Below are 25,689 nucleotides of genomic sequence, written 5' to 3'. Positions count from 1 at the left end.
TGACCAGGGCGTTCAGTCCGTGAACCCTGTATGTCCCATGCACAGAGACAGAGCACCGTCTCTGCCATCAGCTGGGCTCCGAGTTCTATACCACCACTATGTCAACCTGAGGTCACTACAGAGCTTTCCTGAGCCTAAGTCTCCTTATCTGTAAAATGGAGCATCTCCACCCATTCGGGCTGCTGAGACAAGATGCCACAAACACATGGGTGGCGCATACAGTCACAGTTCTGGAAGCTGGAAGTCCCAGATCAGGGTGTCCACGTGGTGGGCTGAAGGGGCCTCTCCTGGGTCACCGACTTCTCATGTGTCTTCACATGGCGGAAGGGGTGAGGGAGCTCTCTGGGGTCGCCTTTGGAAGGGCACAGATCCCACGCAGGAGGGCTCCACCCATGAAATTCACCTGTTGCAGCCGCGGCCCCCAGGAAGGGTGCATTTGGGGATAGAGGTTTTCAGAGGTGGTCCAGCTTAAATGAAGCCATAAGGGTGGGGTCCTCAAGTGACAGGATTGGTGGCCTGATAAGAAAGAAGAGGAAGGGAGAGAGATCTCTCTTTCTCCACTCGAGGACAGTGAGAAGACCGCTGTCTGCAAGCCAGGAAGACAGCTCTCACCAAGGACCAGATCTGCACCTTGATCTTGGACCAATCCTGGCCTTCTGCTTCTAGAATGTGAGAACGTAAATCCTTGCTGTGGAAGCCCCTTCGGTCTGTGGTTGGACAGCTGAGTCTGAGAATCTCCTGAGGGAACAGAGCATCTGGCAGTCACCAGGCCACCTTCTTTCCCGACACAGTGTGCGCAGGTGGGGCCGTCGTCGGCGTGGGTGGCCGCCTGTTGCTGGACAGAAGCCGGCTCCTATGGGATCCCCTGCTCTGTGGCCACTGTGACAATGAACAGTTTTTCTGAACAGCTTACCCTCTGGTAGGTTCATGAGCTACCATATGGGATGCCCGGCTAAAATCAGGATTTCTGGTAACAACAAATATGAAATACGTGTTTAGCCTAAGTATGTCCCAAATATTGCCCGGGACCCACTGACACGAAAGCACTCTTTGTCGTTTATCTGAAATTCAAATTGAACAGGGCACCCTGTTTTCATTTTTGGCTCAATCCGGAAGTTCCACCCTCTGGTCTTTCTATAGAGCGCCTGGAGAGCAAAGCCCTTGACCTGCAGCTGTGGTTCTCAGAGAGGGGTTCCCAGGACCACAGCGTCAGCAAATCCTAGTTCCGAACAGAAAATCTTGGTCTCCATCCAGACCTCCAGAACCAGAACCTCAGCGAGGTTTTGACATTGCTGCTGGGGATGCTGATGGGAGCTATAGTTTGAGGGCCACTGACCCCGAGAAGGATGCTAATAGTAGAAAAGTTCAGCTCCCTCCTCCCCATCCCCCCCCCCCCCCCCCCCCCCCCGCCCCAACACGTCCTGTTCTGCTGCTCACTCAGGGCCTCAGAATCAGCCGCCAAGTGCAGTGACAAATGATGTCCGGGGACGTTACAAGGCGCTCTCTCCGGGATTTCTGGGGCTTCATAGGAGTCTGCGGAGTCTTCTGCCTGCTGAATGTTCTCTGCTTGGCTTCCGGACTCTGTTCTACCCGCCCCACCTGTTCCCGAGCCTGCAGAGGGCTGTGAACCAGAGAATTTATTCTTCAGGCTGGATCCGCCAGTCGCGGCGGGTGGGCGGGGCCTGGTGGCTGGAGGGACACGTGTGCGGGGAGGGAAGCAGGAAGTGACTTCGGGAGTGGAGCCGGCGAGCCAGCGGCTGCGGGGCTGATGGAAGTGGAGTGGGGGCTTGAGAGGGCACCGTAGTGAGTCAGCTTTTTCTCCCTTCAGCGCCTTGGTTGGGCTGGAGGCGCGGGGTCTGGGGCCAGCAGGAGAGCGTGGGACTCGGAAGGGCAAAAGGGAGTTTGGAAGGGGGCGTCCCCCGGGGTCGAGGAGGGGGTCGGAGGAGAAGCAGGGCGGCTGTGGCAGGTGGCCGAGGAGGGGAAGGCTGCCCGGTGTCCCCTCTGACCCTGGCTAGGGTCCGCTGAAGGGTGTGGACCAGCCTGCCTTTGATAGTGGCTCACCAAATCCCCTTTGTTCAGTGCTTCCTGGTGGGCATGGCCCCCCCCTCTCCCCCTGTCCCCAGCCCTGGGAGCAAGGTGGCTACAGTCCGGCCCCTCTGCGCCCCCTCCCGCTCCTTCTGGGGGTTCAGCATGGCCTCTAGAACTTGACTGGGAATCTGGGGACCGTGCAGCAGGCCCGAGCTTGTGCATGGCTGACCCTTCCCTGGGTCCGTGGTCCGAGGACCACACTTTGAGCAGTGAGGTGTCAGAGAACTTTCCTGCAGTCCCATGGGCCCAAACCCGAGTCCCCTTGCGGTATTCCCCTCATAGCCGGATTCCCCTCGTGGAGTCGGGGCGTGTATGTGTGGAGTTGCACTGGGTGCTGTTCCCACCTCGGCAACATCACCAACATCCTGAAGCTCTTGGAAGCAGGGCAACAGGTTGCGAGGGAGAGAACATGGAGAAATCCCGTATGGGGCAGGGGTCCCTCCTGCGTGTCTCTAGCAGAATGTGTACACAGGTCGGGAGGTGTTGGCATCTTTAAAGGTGGGGGGGGCAGGGAATCATCCTCCCTCTCGCAGATTAATCAAGGTTTGTCTGTTAACATCCGGCTCACAAGGAGGTCTGAGCCCCGTCGCGGAAGCTGATTTGGAGGGGCTGCGACTGGCTCTCTTGTTCTCAAGGTGCTACTGGGCAACCTGTTTGAGAAAACTTCCTTCTCTTGGGACTCCGCGTCAGCCTGACCAGTCCCTCCCTTGTAGGGCAGGAGAACTCACTTTCAAAGCTCTGGGTCTCTGTTGACCATTGCTTTCCACGGCAACAAGTGTGAGAAACCCTCATGGAACTTGAAAAAATGCAGATTCTGATTGAGCAAGTCACGGACTGTCCGGTCAGGGGCCTGAGATCCTGCATTTCCCAAGGCGGGGTACCAACTCAGGTCACCCTTCCAGTAGTGAGAATTCAAAATAGCAAATGGAAGAAACTTCTCCCCAGAGGCATGGGCTGGCATTATCGTTGATAAATACTGTGATTCTTGGGATAGAAAGGATGTGCCTGGCCTTGCTGTGCCTTTTCCTTACGTCTCAGGGGCTCAGGGAAATGGAGACAGGCTAGCGTAGTGCTTTCCCTCCCACAGGCCCCCAGAACACCCAGAGCTCTCTTGTGGGCTGGCCCATAAACCCCACGTTGACTTTGGCCTGTTGGCAAATGGAAACTGCTTCCCTTCTTCTGTTCTGTTAAAAGGCACATTCAATACTGGAAAAAAAAAAAAAAAAGTTGTTTTTCTGTTACGATCTGTCTTGGATGGTAAGTACTAAGAGTATGATAGCTATATGCCTTTCTTTGTCAATGCTGTTTCCGGTTTTATCCACAAGCAGCTAGAAGTAGAATGTTGCATCATGATCTAGACCTGGTTTACAAACAAATACGACCACTCTTGTTACGGTGACACGTAACAAGATGAAGCATGTAGATCGGCGGGTTTTTAAAAAAAATATATATTTTTTTCCTTATTTGGTATAGTCACCGTCCTGCGTTTTATTCAGGCACAGTTCGAACCCATAGAGGCTGTTTCCCTTAGAGGCTTCCTGGCTTCAGAGCTGAGCCTGGGCTCCTCTGGGCTCACCTGGGTTTGCTGAGATTCACAGCCTTACCAGGTTGGAATCCGAGCTGTGCTGCCCAGCCTCTTGGCATGAGGCCCCGCCAATCCCCGGTCCCCGGCCCCGTCCACCCTCTGCCACAGTTTCCTTGTAGGGTCAACAGAGTCAGTTTCTTTAGCTCTTAAGTTGCCAGCCCAGGGTTGGCCCGAGAGTGCTGGGACCTGGCAGGGCTGAGCCCACTGGGGATGTGTCCAGCTCCATGGGTGCTGGAAGACCAGTGGGCTGCTGAATGAGCCCTTTGAGATGATGAGGCCCTGAGCCCTGATGTTTGTGTACCAGAACACAGTGCTCTTCAACAGATGGGTTTCCCTGCCCTGTAACTTTCCACAGCCAGAGTCTGATTCCCTATCATGTCAGAGCTAGAATTGAAAACGTGCTAAAGCCTAGAGGAGGTTCTCTGGGCAAAATCAAGAGGAAAGTACTTCCCTTTCTTTCCTTGGTGGGCAGTGGTGTAAGTTCCATGTCGGCAGTGGTGTGCTTAGTTGATGGGGAAATGCCACGTATGGCTCCGTCTCCTTGTCCTTGCTGAGTGTCCTGTCCAGGTAAGCTGGCCCTTTTCGATACAGCAAGTATTTTTTCAATGCGAGGAAGCCCGATTTTGCAGGGGTGCCAAGTGTGAAAAGGCATCTTCCCTGTTCTTCAGCGAATGCTATCAAAGATGAAGGAGGCAAGCCCAGACAAAGAAGGCCCCGCAGATGGGCGGTGGGGGGGGGAGCGGAGGGGGTCTGGAAAGCATGGAGTCCACGTTGGCACCAGGCGGGCGGCAGGACGTGCCCTGGGTCCACAGACTGCAGAGAGGGAAGGAAGGCAGCCTTCCGGGAGGGAACCAGGTGAAGAGTGGCTTGGAGCCAGGACCCTCTGGGACTTGTGGAGGGCGCCATTCAGGACTCGGCCGAGGGAGAGTACAGTACCCGCACAGGGGGTAGTTGAAAGGTCGGTCGGCTGGTTGGGTGACAGTTGGTGCCACTGCCCTTGGCAAGTCATGGGGGAGCTGCCGCGGGATCCTTCGTGGGGAGCCATTGAAGGTTTGGTCAGGACTTAGGAGGGAGAGCCTCAAGAGGACATCCGAGTTGGTCGCCTGTATTCGGAGGGGCGTGAACCAATGCTGGACAAGCGCAGCTAGAGCAGGCAGAATGTGCTGGAAGGCTGTAATCAGACCCTCCTGAGCTCTGTTCCTCCCAGCTAAGGGATCCACATTCTGGGAGCTGCTTCTCTTTGGAACTGTGTTCTAAGGCTCTGACCTCTTCCGTGGGCTCCCCTGGCATCTCCCTAAGTACCCCTAGGTCTGTGCTTTCAGGGTTGGGTGATTTCTGACTCTTGGTGGGCCTGGATGAAGAGGCTGGGCCTGAGCCCGGTCTTGGACGCCCTTGAGGGATGGCGTGGCCGAGAGGCGCATCGCAATGACCCAGACGACAGGCCCGCCCAGGTGGAGGGTGTTGGGCTCCCTAGCGCGTGGGGGCGTCCCTGCAATAGTCTGCCGGTGGCTGACCATCTCCTGTCCCTCTGCACACAGCCGTCTCCAGCATGCTGCAAGGCCACAGCTCTGTGCTCCAGGCGCTCCTGGGAACCTTCTTCACCTGGGGCCTGACGGCAGCCGGGGCAGCTCTCGTGTTCGTGTTCTCTAGTGGACAGGTGAGTCGCCTTGCTTCGGGTCTGAGGTTTTGGGGGGGAGTTTGAGCAAGCTGGAAAACCACAACCGTGGGCGGCTAGCGAGCCCTTTCATGCCCCTGGCCACGCCCCCCAGCACAGGAGGTGTTTGTTCTCTGGCCTGGCTTCTCCTCCTCTCCCTACTAGGCCAGGAGAGCAGGTGTCTGCTGCTGCTCCCCTCCTGGTGTGAAGGGACTAGGAAGGGTTGTCACGTTATTAGGCTCCCTTGGCCCCGGCATGGTTTCTAGCTTCTGGCAAGTCTCCTTCAGGCCTGGCGCAGGTGCTCAGCTCGGTTGTTGGGCCGCCCTGCCCTGTGTCCTTGAGCTGGCTGGACCGTTGGTAGACCCTTGGAGGAAGGAAGGGTACCTGTTCCCCTTCTCATTTATCTCATCTTTTCATTCCCTCCCTGACCCCCTTTGGGATAGATACAGACTCATCTCCCCACGCCTCCCCACCCCTACCCCTGCACAACTTCTACCCATCCCCCCCAGCACCCGCACTCACCCTTGTGCCTGCATGCCTCACCCCCTGCATACACCCCCTCACCCCCGCGTGCCCCTATATCCTGTCCCTCCCCCTCCCCTACACTTGCCTACGTACCCCACACATACTATATTCCCACGCGTCCACATGCACACCCCATGTCCCCCACCCCGTACATCCCATACACCCTCACGTCCCCCGCACACATATCTCACAGCCCCTGCACTCTCCCCTCATCCCCCACAATGCACGCCGCGCACCCCACCCCGCTGCTCCACAACCCCCGCCGCCCCCCTCACCTGCCTGAGATTCTTTTCCTTTCTCCAGCCCTGACTCCCTGGGGCCATAGGCCTCGAGCATCCGAGCATCCGTCCATCTGTGTCTGGAGGAAGGCAAACGCCCTGCACCGAGCAGCGGGCAGCCTTAGACATTGCCGGAGTGATAAGCGAGTAAGGGATTTAAGATCCATTTAAACATGCCGTGAGCCGGATCTGGAAACGAAAACACAGTGACACAGTGTAGGAAGTTGGCAAGCCCGACGGTCTTGTGTTAGAGACCAGTAAGACAGGTATTTGATGTCACGTACGATCCGCCGTCTCCCCACCCCCACCTCCACCCCCGCCCCACCGCTCTCCTCCGTGGGAGGTCCGGAGCCTGTCAGACACAGAACCGGGGGGGCACCCAGCCTGGATCCCCTGCTTGCTGTTGACAGGTGGTGGAACCTTTGGAAAGCTGATCCCTGAGTGAGAAACACCCAGGAGGCAGAGGGGAGGGCTCCGGGTCACGTGTCCCTCTTCCTCCTTCACGACAGCCCATGCCAGGTTTACTGGGGTCCCTTCTTTGTGGCCTTCTAGGGCAGAGCAGCCCATAGTTTTATCTTCCCCCGTTATTTTCACCAAGGCGAGGCCTGAGCCGCCCTGGATGGGGCTGCCCTTGGAGGGCTGGGGGGACCGCAGCTGCGCGGTGGGTGTGTGGGGCCCCCGCCGGTGCTGGGGGGGCTCTTCCGGAGGGACGAGGTGCCTTCCTTCTTCACAGAGGTGCTCCCATTCCCTTTGGAGCCCCAGAGCCCCTAGTTTGTCTCGTGTTAGTGTAACCACCGAGATCAGGAGGAGTTGCTGAAAACTTCTGCGTGCAGGTGTTCCCAAGACCACCACCACGTTTGGTGGCTCCCTAGAAGGGTCCATGCCCCTCAGCTTGTCGTCCTACTCATGGCTAAGATTTAACGCTGGAAGGAAGTGAAGTTGCCCAAGCAGGAGAAAGAGACAGGCGGGGTCTGGGGAAATGGGTGCGCAGGCTTCCGATGCTCCCTCCCTCCGGCGAGGGGCCCTGCCGTCTCCTTCCCCCAGCAACAAAACTGCAGCAGCACGTGCGGGATGTGTCCACCCAGGGCACCTTCGAGAGCCTCAGTCTCCAAGGACTCTGCCGGGAGCTGGTCACGATGGCGCGCTGTAGGCTGGGGTGGGCCATGTTAACCCTTTCTGCACAGGAAGTGGGCGTGAGGCTTGCTGCTGGGAGACAGGAGCCCACAGAGATGTGCTCTGATGCCCTGAGCACACCTGTGCTTGCATTCGGCTAAGGGGGGCTGCTGCAAGGACCCCGTGGGCTAGTAGACATGCACACCCTGCCCTCCGCTGCTGCTCTCCAAAGCTTCACTCAAAATTGGCTTTTAATTGTAGGAAGCTTGTAAAGAATGGAAAAGCTTAAAGAAAAATACAAAAATTTCTTTTGAATTTATTTTTATTTATTGTCTATTAGTTTCTGAGGTAGAATTAGGGATTCCTCAGTGGCACAGAACACCCAGGGCTTGTTACGTCCTGTGCTCTCCTTCATGCCCGTCACCCGGGTTACCCCCACCCCCGCAGTTGGAGCTCCCCTCCGGCAGCCCTCAGCCTGTGCCCTGGAGTTAGGAGTCTAGCTTTGCCTCCTTCTCAGTTTTCATCCTATTTAATTTTTTCCATCCCTTTGCATCCCTTCCCCTATGTTCATGTTTTGTTTCTTAAATTCCACAGATGGGTGAAATCATTTGTCTTTCTATGACTGACTTATTTCACTTAGCATTTTACCCTTTAGTTCCACTCATGTTGTTGCAAATGGCAAGATTTCATTCTTTTTGATGGCTGAGTAATATTCCATAGTGTTTATAGCTATAATGACACACACACACACACACACACCCCCCCACCCCTCCCTCCCCACATCTTTATTTCTTCATCTGTCAGTGGACATCTGGGCTCTTTCCGTAGTTTGGCTATTGTGGACATTACTGCTATAAACAATAAACAGTTAAAAAAGTTTCTGATTCCACTTCCCAGGAAAAAAAACAAAAGCAAACTGATCTTTTTGTTCAGATTTGTTCAGTTATATTTGAGTATATGCAAATTTATGCCTGTTTCTTTACATGATAGGGATCAAATTGTATGTAATGTTTTATAACCAGTTTTCCTCACTTGATATCATAAGCATTCGTCCTGCACCACTAAATGGCTTTTTGATGCCTTCGATTATTTTGATCACTTGGGTTACTTACCTGGCTGTGTCCCATTCTGTCATAAGGCTCCAGTGTCATTTAACCATTCCTCGACTGTTGGACAATTAGGTTATGTCCTTTTTTCTTGATTTTTTTTTTTGGAAATACCTTTTTGATGAACATAAACCTTTGAGCACATACCTGATGAGTTTCTTGAAATAAATGTCTAAAAGTGGAAGAAAGGCTTTAGTGACATTTAAGAAAGTATCATTTTTCTCCTTTCAGGATCCAGATGAATGAATGCTGGTCGAATAATGTTCCCTGGCGTCTTTATTAGATCTGTCTGGTTTCATTAAATTATTAGGTCGGGCCAGCTTTGCTTCTGTCATGGCGCGCCTAGAGAAGACTGTCCTTTGTACGGCTGCCTGGCTTCAGACCCTTCCATGCACCCCGCGGCCACTCAGAGGTGGGAGAGGGCTGAGCCAGTGCTCCTTGCTACCCAGCTTCATTGGGAGGCTCAAAGAGTGGGGCCTTCAACTGCCCAGCCTGCCTGTAACATGTCCATGTGGCTATAGATGATACCCCTAACTTAGACTATTAAATTAAATGTTTTTCAATTGAGATATAAAATGCATATAGAAAAGTGCATATTTCACAGCTTGGCGATTGTTCCCAGCTTCCTGTGAAACTAGTACACAAGAACTGGAACAGTAGTGGCCCGCCATAGCAGCCTGTCAGGCTCCTTTCCAGTCCCTAGCCCCCAACTCTACGTTCCACTGTAAGGACAGCCCCTCTCCTGATCTCTGACAGCAGAGATCAGTTTTCTGTGTGTTTCTACATCGTATAAATGGAGCAGTCATACGGCGTATGGGCTCTTCTGTGTCTGGCTGGTTCCACTCTGTTTAGTTTCTGGTTTGCCCTTGCCCCTGCCTGTTGATGGGCCTCGTTCATACGTCGTGCGTGTTCTCCTTGCCATGTGGCATTCTGTTGTATGACCATGTCCTCGCTGATGGATCCATTCTCCTGTTGGTGGGCATCTGGGTGGCTTCTGGTTTTGGCTCTCCCAAGTACTGCTTGCCGAGAGCTTTTTTGTGCATGTGTTTAGTGAATCCAAGTGTGCATTGCTGTCAGGTGGTGATTTCAGTGCTCAGGAGTGGCCCTGCTGGGTCAGAGCGACACATATGTTCCCTGCTAGTGGTTGCTGCCGGTTCGTTTTCCAACGTGGCTGCGCCATTTTGGGCCCCCAGCTGCAGCATGGGAGAGTTCGGGTTGGCCCGCAGGGTCCCCATGAGCACTTGTCAATTTCCATCTTCCAGGCCAGCTACTTGGCTAAAGGTTTATAGTTATGATTCACGGGAGAGCCAGGTCAAAGGCAACATATGGGCTGGTGGAAGCCAAGCGTCTCTGAAAAACACTCTGATGGGGCTGTGGGATGGATAGAAGGTTCAAACAATTTTTTTTTCCCCTTGGTTCTTGGCCCATGTTAATAAAGGCTCTGATCCGGGCCTGCAGACAGGTTGGCAACCTTGGGCCTGGCCCGTCTTTATTCATGTAGCTCTCTGAGGTCTTCTGGTTTCCTTTTATCCCCAGAAACATCCCTTAGAATCTGAAACATCTTGTTTATATTTTCAGAGGCGGATCTTGGATGGAAGTCTTGGCTTTGCCGCGGGGGTAAGTAACATGTGGTGGGAGCGATGTAAACAAAACAGAGACGTGTTCATTCTGACATTTCTCTGCCAAGGAGGATTTTCTAGGCTCTCCCCGTGTGACCTAGATGCATCTCTGTGGTCTCCAGTCCCCTTCTTATCTCTGCCCCTAATTGCTGGCCTGCTTATTGAATGCCCCCCGCCTCTGAGACCATACGGGAGGCTTGCTTTCTTATTAGGCAGCTGTCTCAGGACTTGTGAAATATGATGGTATTCAAGAGGGCCTTATCAGGTTCTCCTTGGTGCTAATGAAATATTCTTTCTTTCCCTTCCCCTGAACAGTCCTTTCGTTATTGACCTCTCCAAACATGTGAAAAAAGGTGGAGAGAGTCCCCTGTAGCCATCATTCAGCTTCAGTCATTACTGACTTGCTCACCTCATTTCTTCTGACTTTCCCCCAACCTTCTTGAAAGGTTGGAATATTCTGTAAAAGCAAATCCAAGACATCATGTAATTCACCTGTAAATTCAATCCACATCTCCAACTGAATGACTTACTTTTTTTTTTTTTAACAACATAATCCTCTTGTCATACTTGTCCCAAATTAGCAATTCCTCATTGTAACCTAGCAACCCAGTCCATGTTCAGATCGCCTCCATTTTTTTTCAAAGGGGACATCGAAAATTGTTCTGTTGGAATCGGCATCTTGCATTGAGTTTTTTGTTATATCTTTTCAGTGTCTTTTATTCTTGAACAATCCCATTTTTTTCCCCACTCCCATAATTGGTTGGAGAAAATGGGTCATTTATGCCCAAAGAGTATTCCACATTGTGAATTTGACTGATAGCTCCCTTGGTAGGGGCTGTTTGTCTGGTTCCCTAGCCCCCCGAACTCCTGAGAGCTGGGCATTAGACCCTGGGGTATGGTGACTGCAGAGCCCGTTTTCCAGGCATGAATGTGTCCTGGTGATACCACGTGTTCCAAGTACGTCCGTCCCACCAGAAGTCATGTAATACGTAGTTTTCTCTTTCAGTTGATTAGGATGTGGTTCCCTTGCCCTGTTTGTACAGTCCGGGAGATCTGGGGTCTCCCGGAGGTCACCTAAGTCAGCAGCCATTGGACTGGGGTCCGTGTACCTTCCAGAGAACACAGAGGCCTTCCGGGTGGAAATCCATTTCCAGGCTCTCGGTGTCCACAGGCCGTCTTCCCTAGAACCGTGCTGCCTGAGGATGCCCTGAGGTCTTGTTGCCCTTTCCTGCATTCCCTTACATGTTTGCCCTCCCCTGCTTTACAAAAGAAAGACACAGTCTTCCCTTATTACCTTGTCTCTGGGGGGCAAAATCTCCACGTGTAAGGGGAACCCTTGAAATGTTGGTGCTGGTGTGGAACAAGTGAGGCCTCGCATCTCTGATCCTGGGTATAAATCCTCCAGTGGTGCAGGCACTGTCTGGTCCTTTGGCTGTGGCTGTAATCCAGTTGTTAGCAGAGAGATCCTTAAAAGTCGTTTTCTACGATGGCCCACTCTGGGATTGGGGCCTGTAATTTGGGTAAAATTCAGAGAGCAAAATGACAGTATTGTAACAAAGCATCTATTTTTTTCCCATCCCCTTCTTTCTGTGAATACATTTTTTTTTTTTGCTTACATTTAAAAAAGAAAAAGAAGGAGAAAAAGAAAAATAGAAATAAAGTTGATTCCCAGCTCTGTCAGATTCTAGTGATGACCGCTTAATATTTGTCCGTGGAAACACAGATGAATTGAAAAAACAAGGAAAAGACCCCATCCATGAAAATATGCATTTCTAAGAATATTTTACTTTTTAATGCTTAATAATTATAAAACAGTGTATTAGATTTTTGTGGTTAGCAATCTGTTCTGTACTACTTATCGTTGTAATGGTACCTCAATCCAGGAAATTGTTGCTTAAGCAGTTAGAGCCCTAGGCTCACATGGATTTTCCTAAAAATTAAATTATATTGCAAAGAAGTAGGATAAAGCAATCAATAATAGACTGTCTAGCATAAAATATAAGTTGCTTTAGGAGGAAATTCTGTGGGGAAATGGAATTTAAACATAAGTCTAGGAGAAAAAGGAGTGATGGAGGTCTTTGGACTTTTGAAGAAGGGCTTGCTTGTGCATTTTTGTGTTTAGAATACAGCCTGTGAACAGAACGGTATGTAACACAGGAACGTACAGTTTCATTTATACCGATTTTTCGGTGGATAATGGTGGGAACCAAACCCTCTGCCATTTAGATCCCAGTGGATGCATTGAATTGACCGATCAAACAGTTTCATTTAAAGAAATCAGTATTTATAGGCCAGAAATTACATCTTTTGGAACTCTTTAAACTCAGGATGAAAATATTTTTAAATGTCAATTTTAAAAGGAGTGAGGTGGTACCTAGTCTTTAAAAATTCTCAGAGAGGTTACATACATACAGAGTTTGACAAACTCTGTTCTGTGCTGTCTTTCTGCTTTTGACTAAGCGTTTGTGTCTCCTGTTCTAGTTTGATCTTTTCTTTCTTCCTTCCTTTCCTTTTTTTTTTTTTAAGATTTTATTTATTTATTTACAGACAGAGAGATCACAAGTAGGCAGAGAGGCAGGCAGAGAGAGAGGGGGAAGCAGGCTTCCACTGAGCAGAGAGCCGATATGGAGCTCAATTCCAGGACCCTGAGATCATTACCTGAGCAGAAGGCAGAGGCTTTAGCCTGCTGAGCTACCCAGGCACCCTCTTTTTTTTTTTTTTTTTAAATAAGATTTTATGTATTTATTTGAGATAGAGCAAGAGAGCACAAGCAGGGGAGTGGTCGATGGAGAGAGAACCAGGATCATGTACTGAGCCGAAGGCAGGTGCCCAACCTACTGAGCCACCCAGGCACCCCTCTATTTTGTTCTTTGAGGACAAAAGCCACTGTAAGATTTGCCTAGCAAAACCCCAAAACCGAACTGAAACAAGAAACAAACAAGCAAAAGCAGAGGACAGTAGTCTTTGGGACATGTCAGAATGACTTCGGTAGCATGAAACAAACATTTAAGATGAAATCATCAGACCACTGTATTGTGGTCATTTAAGTATGAGGATCCAAAACAAAATAGTTTTACTTCTGATTTTTAATGTAGTTGGTTAAAAAAAAAAAAAGAGATTCTAAAAATTACCCGTGTGTGTGTGCACTGCTGCTGCTTCTCCTTCTCCTTCTTAAGAAAATAGCATTTACTTATCTGAAATTGACCTTGAGCTAGTTCCATAAGAGGAGCTCCTGGAGGGTCATCAGATACATGGAGCAGAGTAAAAGCATGATGTGGGAGACAGTTGAGGCTCAAACACAGGAAACTTCAGTGGCTTTGGTGACGAGTAGTGAGTTCTCATAAATGCTTCCCCCAACTAAGGAAAAGGCAGTAGAGCCTCTCAGAGCCCTGGGGGCCTGAGCCGTAATCGTGGAATAATTTATAGTGAATATGGCCGTTCTGTTAGCTAGGACAGTAGTTCTCTACTGGGAGGTTGTTTTACCCCCTCGGGGACATTTGGCATGTTTGGTTGTCAAAACTGGTATCTAATGGCTAAGGCCCAGGATGGCCCCCACCACAAAGAACTTTCTGGACCGAAGTGTTGGTGGTGCCATGAAGTCCCGGTCTACAGCATTTTGCTGTATCGTCTCTAGTCACAGAGTGGAATGTGTACAAATAAAGATGTACTTAAAGTTAGAAGGAGAAGGAGAAGATCATCCTGTCTCTCTCCTCCTTGCTTCCCAGAGGTCACCACTGTTAGCCCTGAGGAGATCCTTGGAGGACTTTTATCACGCACGTACACAGTACCTGGATAAACGTACCATGGTGCTTGGTATCCTTCAACACAGCTCCGGGACACTTTGAATAAATACCTTGAAAGGGGAAAACTAGCGGGGTGCCTGGGTGGCTCCGTCGGTAAGCGTCTGCCTTCTGCTCAGGTCCTGGGATTGAGTGAGCCCCGCATCAGGCTCCCTGCTAAGCAGGGGCTCTGCTTCTCCCTCTCCGTCTGCCCCTCCCTGCTTGTGCGTGCTCTCTTTGTCTCTAACAAGTATATAAAATCTTTAAAAAAAAAAAAAATAAAGGGAAAATTAGCCATCAGCCAGTTGCCTGGGATCCATCATACCTGGCGCTGATGGTCCACGTTTTCATGGGCGGCTGTGTATACATTTATGTCTGTGTCATGTGTCGCTGAAATACGTCTCTGCTGTAATCCTGGAGTGACGCATCTCTACCATATATAATCGTGTGCCGAGAAAGAAGAGTCCTAAGACGAAGGACATGGCATTTTAAACGTGCTTAGCAGGATATTTCACAGGTGGTTTTTTTCTTGTTAGCGGGGCCTTGGAAGCATTAATCACTTCTCCTTAAACGACTCCTCATAGAATCCATTTGCATTTTTTTTTTCTTTTCCTCCTGACTCCTTAAATTAGTCTTGAAGTCTTTAATAATCATTGTCTTGTTCTTCTCGGTACCCATGTCTGCCCTTGATTTTTGCCTGAGGTGTGAACTTCATGGGAAGAAATGTTACCACTGGAGGGGAGAAAAAAAGGCAGAAAATGAAACCTAGAGTCTTAAAGCAGGAGAAGATTTTAGGCCATTATAATAGCTAATATTTATCGCACCTTTACTTTTTACAAGGTGCTCTAGTGAGCACTTTTCGAAGACCATCTAATTGAATTTTTGTAATGGCTGTGTGAGGCACAGAGCAGGACAGTTATTTACCCCACTTTACAGGGCAGGGGTCAGGCACAGGGAGTGTAAATAAATCATTCTGATCCCAAGATAAGCTCCGTCTGGATTTGAACACACAGTCTGACTTTAGGGCGTCCCCTTGTAAACCACGATGCCTCCCAGCTGAAGTCTGGTCCAGTTGCCTCCATTTACCAGCAGAAAACAAATCCAGAGAGAGTAAATGACTTATCCAGAATCGAAAATTGCTAGACAGGGGCAGACTGAGGCCCAAACCCAGATGAGAAGTCAGGGGCTGCCAGCATTGAGCCGTGCGACCTTGGGCAAGCTCCTTAGTTTTCCTGGAGCTCAGCTGACTGCTGAGAACTGACATTGGCCTTGATGGTTCGTGGAGGGCTTCTTGGTCCTACATGGTTGAAGGGGCAGGTTCCAGCTCTTATTAGCATGTGTCCTTTGCTTGTGAGGTGATTGCGAAGCATTGTGGTTAGTTTTGGTTCACCTACTCAACCTGTTTTGTGGCAAATTTAACCATGCCATTGAATGTCTTTTTATCTGAGTCACTGTCCCAAAAGATAAATGTTTAGATGAATTTGAAGAGGTCAGGACATCCAGGGTCACCGTTTTAATTTTCTTTGCTCTGGTTTTGATGTCTTTTTTTGGCAAGGCTTATATTAACTAGAAATCAGTGTATGTTCTCTCTCAAGGAAGAAACTCTTGTGTGGCATAAATAGGACCAGGAACCTGCAGAAGAGAGAGACAGACTACCAATCAAGAAGCGTACTTGTAGGCACAAAGAGGCAATTTCATATCTATTATTTAATCCCATAGGGAGCCGGGTTCTTACGAAAGACCTGAACTTCTTAAGGAGGTTTTGGCTGAATCTGTTTTTATGCAGCACATGGTGAATAATATTTTCTCCAAATAACTGGCTCCCTGTTGGAAGTTAATGATGCTCTTCTGTGATGGCCTTGGAGTCTGGAGGGATGCCGGTGACCAGCTGTTCTCCATTTCTATAGAGAAATGGATATGCAGAATGGACCCATATTGTAGTGTGAGGGATTCAGGGAGGAGATTTCAGGTGGATCCACTGGAAAGGTTTATTGCAGAGTGAACAGTAGAGAGAGAAGAGCCGGGTGTGGGGAGCAGCCGTTGAAGGAGGTCTTCAGAAATCCTAGCTTTCATGTTCCTTTCCCCACAGATCCTGGACTGGTGCCGTCATTGCTTGATACCTTTTCTCTGTCTTCCTGCCTGAAAGGTAGGGAGGCCTGGTATGTCCTAATGGAGATGTTTTTCAGTGTGAGATCTTTTGGACAACATTGAAATGGGCCGGGCCCCCGCCAGTGTAACGTGACACGGCGTTCAGAGGATCACGCAGACGGGCTCCAAGGGGCTCCTGCCAGGAGCGTTGCTCTCTGTTTCTCTGAGCCATGACTTTCCTCTTTATGACCCCGAGAGGAATGGAGGGCCCCAGGATGACCCGCTGGCGATGTCAACCATGCCCGGACCTAGAACACACCCCATTCCAGCATAACTGATTGGACAGATGACTTGGGACGTATCAAGGTCATTATCCAAAGTGGAGCTCCTCTCTTAAATGGGCTTTTTCGAGGTCTGGGGAACTGAGGAGTGCCAGGGCCCCCTCGATGCAGGTTGTCTGGTTTTGCACGGAGATGCCATGACCGGGGAGGTGATGCTGGCTTGTTTGAGGGCTAAGATTGCCCTTGAGGTTGGTCCTCAGCCACGAAGTGAGGAGGAATACAGGGTTGGTTTGACTGGCGTGGGAGCTACTTGGCCTGGGGTCTCACTTGACCAGCTACACGTAGCACGGTGTGTGGAGAAAAATGGGGAAGGCTCTTCTCCAACCAGGACTCTTCCCAGCCTCCCTCCACGTTCTTGGCATGGTGGATAAGGGCATCTGCCATTTTTGCCACCCCAGATTCTTGCATAGCGACGCTGCTAGACACGGGTGCTCATGCTCATGGTCAAGGGGTCAGGGCCCTGAAGGTTTGAATGACAGAGCATTTTATTATTTTTATTATTATTATGATTTTTTTTTAGGGAGGGAGGTGGGTAGGAAGCAGCAGAGGGAGAGGGAGAGAGAATCTTAAGCAGGCTCCGTGCCCAGTGTGGAGCCCGATGCAGGGCTCGATCTCATGACCCTGAGATTATGACCTGAGCCTAAATCAAGAGTCAGACACTTAACTGAATGAGCCTCCCAGGTGTTCTGCAAATCGTTCTATTTTTAAAGGACTCAGATGGCTAGTTTACAATGGGAAAACTTATGTGTCTCCGCTGAGAGTTGGTTTTTTTTTTTTTTTTTTTTTTAAGATTTTACTTATTTATTTGACAGAGAGATCACAAGTAGGCAGAGATGCAGGCAGAGAGAGAGGGGGAAGAAGGCTCCCCACTGAGTAGAGAGCCTGATGCGGGGCTCCATCCCAGGACCCCGAGATCATGTCCTGAGCCAAAGGCTTAGGCTTAACCCACTGAGCCACCCAGGCGCTCTTCCACTGAGTGTTTTTAAACCTTGCCACGCACGGGCAGGAGATGCCGGATACACCACGGGGACAGGACTGACTTGTGACTTGGTGCTCCTGGACCCCAAACAGAAGTGGTTCTTCTGGGCACAAGGGCAATATGGTGGCAGCTCTGTCCCCGGGCCCTCCCCTTTTCTGATGTAACATATGCCCACAGTATGAGGGCCTTCCTTCCCAGTGCCTCCTGACCTTGGTCTGACATTGGGAAGAAAGCCAAGCCCTGCTGCAGGAAGAGGGGTGGCCAGGTGAGGGAGGGAGAGAGGAGAAAGGGGAGGAAAGCACTCAGGAAGGACGCGGACCATCACTGTTATTAGTATTGTGCTTTTTCTTTTCAATTTCATGCTTCAGATTTCCAATGTCATTAAACATAGTATGGGGGAGGCAATGGTATACATTACCTTCTGCTACAGTGATGGAAAGTAATAGCACAGCGTTTGGGTGAAGGAGTGTATTGTCTCCTCTGCTAAGGAGCTGGCCTGAGGCCTGTCCAGAGGCCCCTGAATGGTTGCTTGGATTCCCCAGTTCCCCGCCTTCCCCTGTGCATCCTCGGGCGCCCCTCTCTTGGCCTGGGAACTCCTGTGTCCCCCTTATCCCCTGGCCTTCTCCTTGGGGAATACCTGTTCCCCTTGGTCTGGGGCAACCTTCCCTGTTCCCATGAAGGGGGAAGTGAGAGTGGGTGTAAATGAGCAGCTTAGAAAGGGCCTAACAAATAGCATGGAGGACAAGGGGAGTTAGAGAGGAGACAGGAGTTGGGGGAAATTGGAAGGGGAGGTGAACCACGAGAGACTGTGGACTCTGAAAAACAATCTGAGGGGTTTGAAGCGGGGTGGGGGGGTTGGGAGGTTGGGGGAACCAGGTGGTGGGTATTAGGGAGGGCATGGATTGCACGGAGCACTGGGTGTGGTGCAAAAACAATGAATACTGTTATGCTGAAAATATATATATTAAAAAAAAAAATGGAGGCTTTGAGGGGCGCCTGGGTGGCTCAGTGGGTTAAAGCCTCTGCCTTCGGCTCAGGTCATGATCCCGGGGTCCTGGGATCGAGCCCCGCATCGGGCTCTCTGCTCGGCAGGGAGCCTGCTTCCTCCTCTGTCTCTCTCTGCCTGCCTCTCTGCTTACTTGTGATCTGTCAAATAAATAAGTAAAATCTTAAAAAAAAGGCGGGGGGGCTTTGAGATTTAGTGTCAGAAGTCAGATGTGAGGGCCCCAAAGAGTCAGTGCTCCCTGATAAATGTATACTAGGTATTCCTTCCAAATGATTTCTCATTTCCCTTTCCTTCCTTCCTTCTCTTCCTCCCTTCCGTCTGTTCCGTCCGTCCGTCCGTCCGTCCTTCCTTCCTTCCTTCCTGGCCAAGTGCTGGGAGACGGTGTGTGTCTTTAAGGAAGTTACGATCCAGTGGAGAGGTGGGTGCGCTGCCTGTTTTTCTAAGTAGAGATTTATTGGAACCCAGGCATGCTTGTTAGTTCTCATTGTCTGTGGTGGCTTGTGCACTGTAACGGCAGAGTGAGGAACCACAACAGGGCTATATTGCCTGCAAGGCCTACAGTATTTACTATGTGTCCCTTTATAGAAGTTTGCTGACGCCCGGTTTAGTGTTGATCATGGGGTTTTCTGAGGCCTGGTTGCAGCGCCAGCAGCCCGAGCAGGTGTCCACAGCTCTGCCACAGCAGGGCCCAGGCTGGTGATCTCAGAACGTTCCTGGAACGTGTGGTGTTCCTGAGCAGGTGATTTCCTGGGGGAGCTGGGTTTTGTCGGCGGGTGGGAAGGCGGGGCAGAGGGGAGTTTTCCCCAAGGGGGTCTGGCCTTGGCTCTTGAAATCCATGCCACGGTTGCTCCTTTGCTGGGGTGGGCCTTTGAAGAATCTTCAAGGGGCGGCTGTGCAGGGAAGCACGGGGAATTATGTGGGCCCATCTCCTTGTCACATAAGGCACACTATGTCAAGACAGATGGCCAAGGACAAAAGTGTGCAATTTGAGATTGTGAGCTAAAACGAGGTTTCCCAGCTCCAGTCAGCCTCAAGCTGGCAACTGTCCTCAGCATCCGTGGTCTAGCAGAGTGAGCTAACTTGGCCTCACGTGCTGGGCAGTTCAGTTCCAAGGAGCTCTCGCTTTGGCTTTGGAGAAACTCCCTTCGTTCTGATGCAGTGGCTCCCCTTGGGCAGCGTGATAGAAGCATCTGGAAAAATTTTAAAAAGCCCCAGTGCCCCAGACACACCCTGGATGAATAATATATCCAAATCTCTGGGGCTGGGCTGAGGCTTTCAGTTTCTTGAGCTTATTGGGGATTGCTTGTACAGCCTGCTCCGAGGGCCCCTGTTCTAATGGGGACCACTGAAAGGAAGGACGCGCTGGTGTTTGGAAGCAGCAGACCCTCTTTAGAGGTTCCAAGTAGCTAAGAGTCCATCAGAGCCCATGCGTGGGGCTGGGGCTCTGGTTAGAGGGGGCACTGGGTGTGGAGGATGGGAGCCTCGGAACCCAGATTGGGGAGCCTGGCGGGGGAGGCTGCTTCCTCTGGTCCCCAGCTGTAGATCTGTCTGCCGCGGGCTGCTGTGGTGGTCCGGCCCATACTTGGCTCTCGTCTTGGCTCCCAAGGCTGGTTGATTTTGTTACCATCATCCTGGGTTGGGAGGGGACAGATGTCCTCAGAGCTACTTTCCCAGTAGGTCAGGTGACCCTGCCCGCTGCCAGCTGGGGACTCGGGCTCTTCCTCCAGGCTCCTTGGCACGTGCAGAAGAAGGATGCAGGGCTGGATCCTTGCTGCTTGGAGAACTTGAGCGTGATGCACAGTCCTCATTAGATCGCACGCTGTGTCTGAAAAATCTCGGTACTGGCAGGGCCTTCTGGGAGTCAGCTCAGGCAACCCTGTGCCATCAGACAGGGCAATGTTTCACCAAATCCAGACAGCTGGTGGGAGTGTAGCTTGTTCCCCAAGACTTTTATGAGGCAAGTTCCACTTTTTTTTTTTTTTGGTAACCTAATTGAGTGTTTAGCTAGCTTGTTAGAAACTTATCCAAGCTAAATGTCTTCTGCTGCAATTTAAATAAGAGAAAGTCACTGACAATCATTTTTCATAGACATCCTAGTACAAATCACATTACAAAGCATTTGCTGAGGGTCAGCTCTTTTGCAAGATACTCTGAGTACAAGGGATCAAAGTTAATATTGGTTAAGTCTTGTCCTTTAGCCTCTGCCTGCCAAGACCAAATCCCGACACATGTTATTAACACAAATGCTTTGTGGAAAGCCTTCCATGGGATGGTTCATGATTGCTTTGGGTGGGGGGGGCTTGCTTGCAAGAAGGGAGAAGAGCCAGTCATCCGAGCATTGAGAAGGGCCCCTGCAGTTTTAGAGATGGCCCAGGCATGTGTTCTGTTTGCAGAATAACCATTAATTTTCTTCCTTCCTTGGGGAGTGGCTGCTTGGAAGGTGGGAGCAGGGAGAGGACTGTCTTCAGGCCAATCCGCCCACCCGTTAGCCAGCGGCTACTGTATGGAAGACACTGGGGGGACTGTAAAGAAGCACGATGCAGGCCTTCCCCTCGAGGGGCGGTTGGCTGCGTTCCTGTCACCGTGAGAAGGGACAGCATGTGGTTGTGCGAAGGTCACGTGCACAAGGTGATGCGAAGCCTAGGGCCCGGAGGTTACTTCTAGTTGGGGAATTAGGGAGGACTTCTTCAGGGATGAAACTCAGGTTGAAAAAAATAGGCAGAGCTTGGGGATGGGAACAGAGCAGGGGAAGGAAATGAATTGCACAACGTATTGGAAGCACAGCCGTGGAAAACATAGAGCTGTTGAAGGCATGGCGATTGCTTTGTTTGGAAGGTGATACCTGGAAGGTAGGTTGGGGCTGCATGGAAGGGAGTCTGTGCTCTGTTCTCTAGTTTTTTTTTTAATTAAGATTTTATCGGGGCGCCTGGGTGGCTCAGTGGGTCAAAGCCTCTGCCTTTGGCTCAGCTCATGATATCAGGGTCCTGGGATCGAGCCCTGCATCGGGCTCTCTGCTCAGCAGAGAGCCTGCTTCCTCCTCTCTCTGTCTGCCTCTCTGCCTACTTGTGATCTGTCTGTCAAATAAATAAATAAAATCTTAAAAAAAAAGATTTTATTTATTTACCTGAGAGAGAGAGCACAAGCAGGGGGAGAAGCAGACTTCCCACTGAGCAGGGGGCCTGACATAGGGTTCCATTCAAGGACTGCCGGGATCATGAGTGAAGCCAAAGGCAAATGCTCTACCAACTCAGGTGCCCCTGAGCTCTGTTGTCTCGGTTGATGGAGAGACCCTAGAGGTTTTGAGAGGGTGAGAGAACCAGAGTTGTACTTTCAGGAAGTACATTCTGATGGTAGCAGAGAGCACAGCTGCAGGGCTTGTGCAGGGAGAGGCCATCGTGGATAGGCAGATCGGAGGCAGATTGGAGGTGGATCGGAGGCTCTCACATTACTTTAGGTGATGCCTGGATGGACCCCTTAGCACCTTCAGTCAGACAGAGGCAGGGAAGTTAGGAAAGAAGAGAGCAAAGGCTAGTTCCACTGGAAAACTGAGAGGACCCGGCAGCCCTCTGCACAGGCAGCCAGAGAGGTTCAAGCCCATCACAGCTACTGTACTACTCCCCCTGGGGCTGTTGGAGAGTTTGCTGTCACCTTCTGGCTTACGGATTGAGTGAGGGGATCTCTGCCAGAAACAGGGAACCGGAGTTTACATTGGGCCTTTCTCATTTGAGTGGGTTTGTACCTTGGAATCTGTGTGGCAGGGTGGTCTCCATGGCAACCAGACACCTACAGCTAGTCATACTGATGGTGATGCTTCCTTCTGCTCCCTCTGGTTTTGACTGAGAGTAACTGAGACCCCGCACATGGTGTCTTCAACAGGAAAGGCTCCTCCCGAGCAGGAGAAATCCAGAGACCATGCTGGAGTCCCCAGGGATCTAGGCTCCTTTTTCTGCTCAGTGCTTTGCCCCACAGGGAGACCTTTGTCTTTCTGGCCCAAGGTAGCTGCTGGAGCTCAGGTCATCACATCTGCCCTCCAGATGGTAGGTGGGAGGGAGATTTCCTGCAGGTCTTGCCTGACAGGTCCACTTGCAGCTCATCAGCCAGAACTTATTAGAAGACTCCATCCTGCTGCCAGGAAGGCTAGGATACATGGTCTTTCAGCTGTGCTGCAGTGTGCCCCACTGAGCGGTGGGATTCTGTTCCTGAAGGAGGGGGGAGAATGGGAACTGGAGCAGGCAATTAGCACTCTTGTGTATACAACCCATTGTGGAGAGAACTTTGAGCCCTAATGCTATTATCGATTTACCTTCCCTGTGTACGTTTTGTATATGTTGTTCTTTTAAGTGAGCTGTGTTATTTTGTTCTTTAACTAGTTCCCTTCAGAGTGAAGGAGTAAAACATGAACTTGGCAAGAAATTCAAATGGTACAAAGGGTCTGTGGAAAAAATAAATCCCTCCATCTCTGTTTTCGACCAGGGCTTTGGAGGCCATGAATGATGGAAAATCTAGTTTGATCTGGCTTAGGAAGAAAACAAATGTACTGGCTCATGCATTTAAAATACCAGGTATAGGGGTGCCTGGGTGGCTCAATGAGTTAAAGCCTCTGCCTTCGGCTTTGGTCATGATCCCAGGGTCCTGGGATCGAGCCCTGCATTGGGCTCTCTGCTCAGTGGAGAGTCTGCTTCCCTTCCTCTCTCTCTGTCTGCCTTTCTGCTAATTGTGATCTCTGTCAAATAAATAAGTAAAATCTTTAAAAAAAAAAAAAGCCAGGCATAGAACTGGCCGCAGATATTCCTTCTAGACCCTGTAGATACGAAGATGTCACTGGGGCCTGGGTTTCTCTATTTCCTGGCCTCCTCCTTCCTTGTGTGGCTCTGCTTTTGGATACTCAGTCGACATCCCCTCGGTCTCACCTCCTCATAAGGAGGAGGAGTCTTCCTTCCCCAGCTTAAACAGCCTTGGAATTAACTTTCCTTGGCAGGGAGTCACTTGGGTTGTGTGCTTATCCCTGGACACCAATCCCATTGCCATGGGGATGTGCTGTATTGATTGACCAGGACCGGGCCAACTGCCCACATCGACTGCCCACATCCTCTTCCTCCTGGTAGATGAAAAGCAAAGACTAAAAGTGTTGAATAATGGGGCAGGGGGAGAGATGTTTTCTCTGAAGCAAACCTGAGATGCTGTTGCCAAAGTCAGTGTAATGGAGGTTGGGGTGGTCAGCACATAGCAAAGGGGCCCACATGCTTCAAGATAGAGCAGACATCCCCACACTCCTTGAGCCACTTAGGAACCACCCCAAAACAAAGTGACTTACGTCAACAACAGTCTGTTATTTCTTATGCGTCTGTGTTGGCAGGGCTCAGCTGGGTGGTTCTTCTTGTCTTGCGTCAGTCACTCACAAGGTGGGCCATCTGGCAGCACAGCTACGCTGGAGGCTAGAGGAGGCCTTCCCTCACAGTTATGGGCACCTGGTGCTACCTGTCCTCTGGGTCTCTGTCCCACGTGGTGCCTCATAGGTGAGTAAGTGCAGGTGGAAGCTGGAAGGCCTTGGAGACCTAGACTCAGAAGCTTACATGAAATCTCTCATCATGTTTGACTGTCCAGAGCAGGTTGCAAGGCCCACCCAGGTTCGAAGGTTCTTGGTGGTAAGAGCCTGAACAATATCATGGCTGCTCCATCCTCTACCTCCTCCCATGCATGCAGAGGTGATGCCTGCTGATAGTCTACCCTCCCAGGGTCAACCAGAATTCCTCTTCTGTGGTGGGGTGCCTTCTTGTTGCCATTTCTAGAAGTCCCTGGCCCCCAACGCTGGGTCTCCCTTTGTCCTGTTTTCTCCGTCCTGCTCCTCAGCCTCTCTTTGGGCATCATGCGCACCGGCTGAGAGGAAAGTCTCTTTCTTAAGTTTTCATTCCGTTTGCTAACAGACACTCAGGGAAGACATCCGAAGACCCAGGGACACTTAATTCATGCTCCGTGGGCGGCAGAGAAACAGAACCTTCATGGGCTTTGTCCTGGGTGTGTTCTGGTCTCCCGAGAGGAAGGTGTGTGGGCTGACTTCTCAGGACACTGTTCCAGAAGCAGGAATTAGGCGAGGCGACTTTCTGTGGCTAACAGTACTGTGATCTCCCTGGAAACTTGTCTTGGGGACACGTGACCTTCTGAGAGTAGGTGTGTCCACACTGTGGACTTGGAAGGGCCCGGGAGAAACACCAGTTCTTACCTTCCGTGCTTCAGCCTTGCTTGGTTTCCTTAACCTGTATGACTTTGATTTTTTTTTTTTTAAGGGTCAAAAAATTCCCTTTTAAATTCAGGCATCCATCTTACTCTGTCTTTGCAGGGGAGTGTCTGCCTCATTTTAGTAACATATTTTAAGGATATAAAGAGTACATTGCTGAAGGCAGGGTGGTGGGAGAAGGTCCATCCTAGTGTTTCTCTGGTGGGAGCGTGGGCAGAACAGCTGAACGGTGCTGGACTATGGATTTATGCCTCTCCTTGCCCCCCATGGGGAGGGGTGAGTAGTGGAGACCAGAGAAGCTATGATCAGAGGCTGAGGGTCTTCACTGCTGCCTTCTCCCAGGGCTGGAGGTGTGTCAGCCTCAGGCTCTCCCTCCCCGATGCTTCCTACCCCAAGGAATGGGACCCCAGGAGCACCTATGTAACACCTCTGCTTTCCTGGGTGAGAGGGGCCCTCTCTGGGCAGTGGAGGCCAGGGCGCAGAGCTCCGATCCTGTGCACTTATAGAGAGCGCTGGGCTCAGAATTCGAGGTGGGAGCCCTGGGTTGCATTTCTGGCCGACCTGTTTACAATCCCAGTGATCAGCAATCCCAGTGATTAGCCCAGTGATTAGCCGCAAGTCCTGTAACCTCCAGGCCTCTCCTGGCTCCACGGAGACTGAAATCCTTCTCCTCCTACCTTGTGCACAGAGTGGAAGGAAAAATGAGGGCGTGAATGCTTACTGCCTTTGTGCCCTCCAGAGCGAAGGGAGAACAAAATACCAGGGAGACAGTCGCCTTAATAGCTTGCTAGTGGACACTGATCGTTGCTGTCATGGTGCCCTGGCTTTTAATCCCACATTTGATTTTGGCTCAGGGCCATGATGAGCTGTTTCTGCAGTCTTCGCCAAACAGCAATTGGAATAGAACCATCAGGCGGGATGGAGAGCGGGCTCCATGAGAACTGTGCATTTGACAAGCCAGAGAAGGAAAGCAAGGCTTCATCCTTAACCTTGCACAGATTTCTTTTTTCTTTTCTTTTACTTCTTTCTTTCTTTCTTTTTTTTTTTTTTTTTTTTTTTTTTTTGTAGCGTTTCTTTGGAAACCTCTTCATTTCTGAAGCCCTGGTCTTCTTGTAAGAAATTAACCACAACAGCCCTGGGGCTAAGTGAGTTCCTTGTTCTTAGAGGGGTGAGGTGGGTGAAAACCCTATCTGTTAAAAATGAATAAGCAAGGGGAAAATAGATTAGTATTGTATTTAAGGCTGGAGGAAGGGGCAAAGAATCATTGCCTGTGCATCCGCTCTAAGTAGATTA

At 50.6% G+C, this 25,689-nt stretch overlaps 1 protein-coding gene across 6 annotated transcripts in view; it reads left to right on the top strand.

Moving 5' to 3' along the window:
* Positions 1 to 1,693: 1,693 nt before the first annotated feature.
* SLC39A11 (solute carrier family 39 member 11) overlaps positions 1,694 to 25,689 on the top strand; it is a 321,511-nt gene continuing 297,515 nt past the window's right edge. For 3 of the 6 annotated variants that reach the window (XM_032322350.1, XM_032322348.1, XM_032322354.1), the window contains exons 1-3: positions 1,694 to 1,803; positions 5,212 to 5,330; positions 9,928 to 9,966. In XM_032322350.1, coding sequence (XP_032178241.1) covers positions 5,223 to 5,330; positions 9,928 to 9,966 — 147 coding nt within the window. In that variant the 5' untranslated portion in view covers positions 1,694 to 1,803; positions 5,212 to 5,222. Of the gene's footprint in view, positions 1,804 to 3,326; positions 3,346 to 5,211; positions 5,331 to 9,927; positions 9,967 to 15,836; positions 15,894 to 23,540; positions 23,678 to 25,689 lie in introns of those variants that run through there. The other 3 variants (XM_032322349.1, XM_032322351.1, XM_032322352.1) reach the window with 3 other exon arrangements.

The sequence above is a fragment of the Mustela erminea genome, chromosome 18, assembly GCF_009829155.1.
Source record: "Mustela erminea isolate mMusErm1 chromosome 18, mMusErm1.Pri, whole genome shotgun sequence".
Taxonomy (NCBI): Eukaryota; Metazoa; Chordata; class Mammalia; order Carnivora; family Mustelidae; genus Mustela; species Mustela erminea.
Note: the sequence above shows the minus strand (reverse complement) of the source record. Positions and strands in the feature narration are given on the sequence as shown.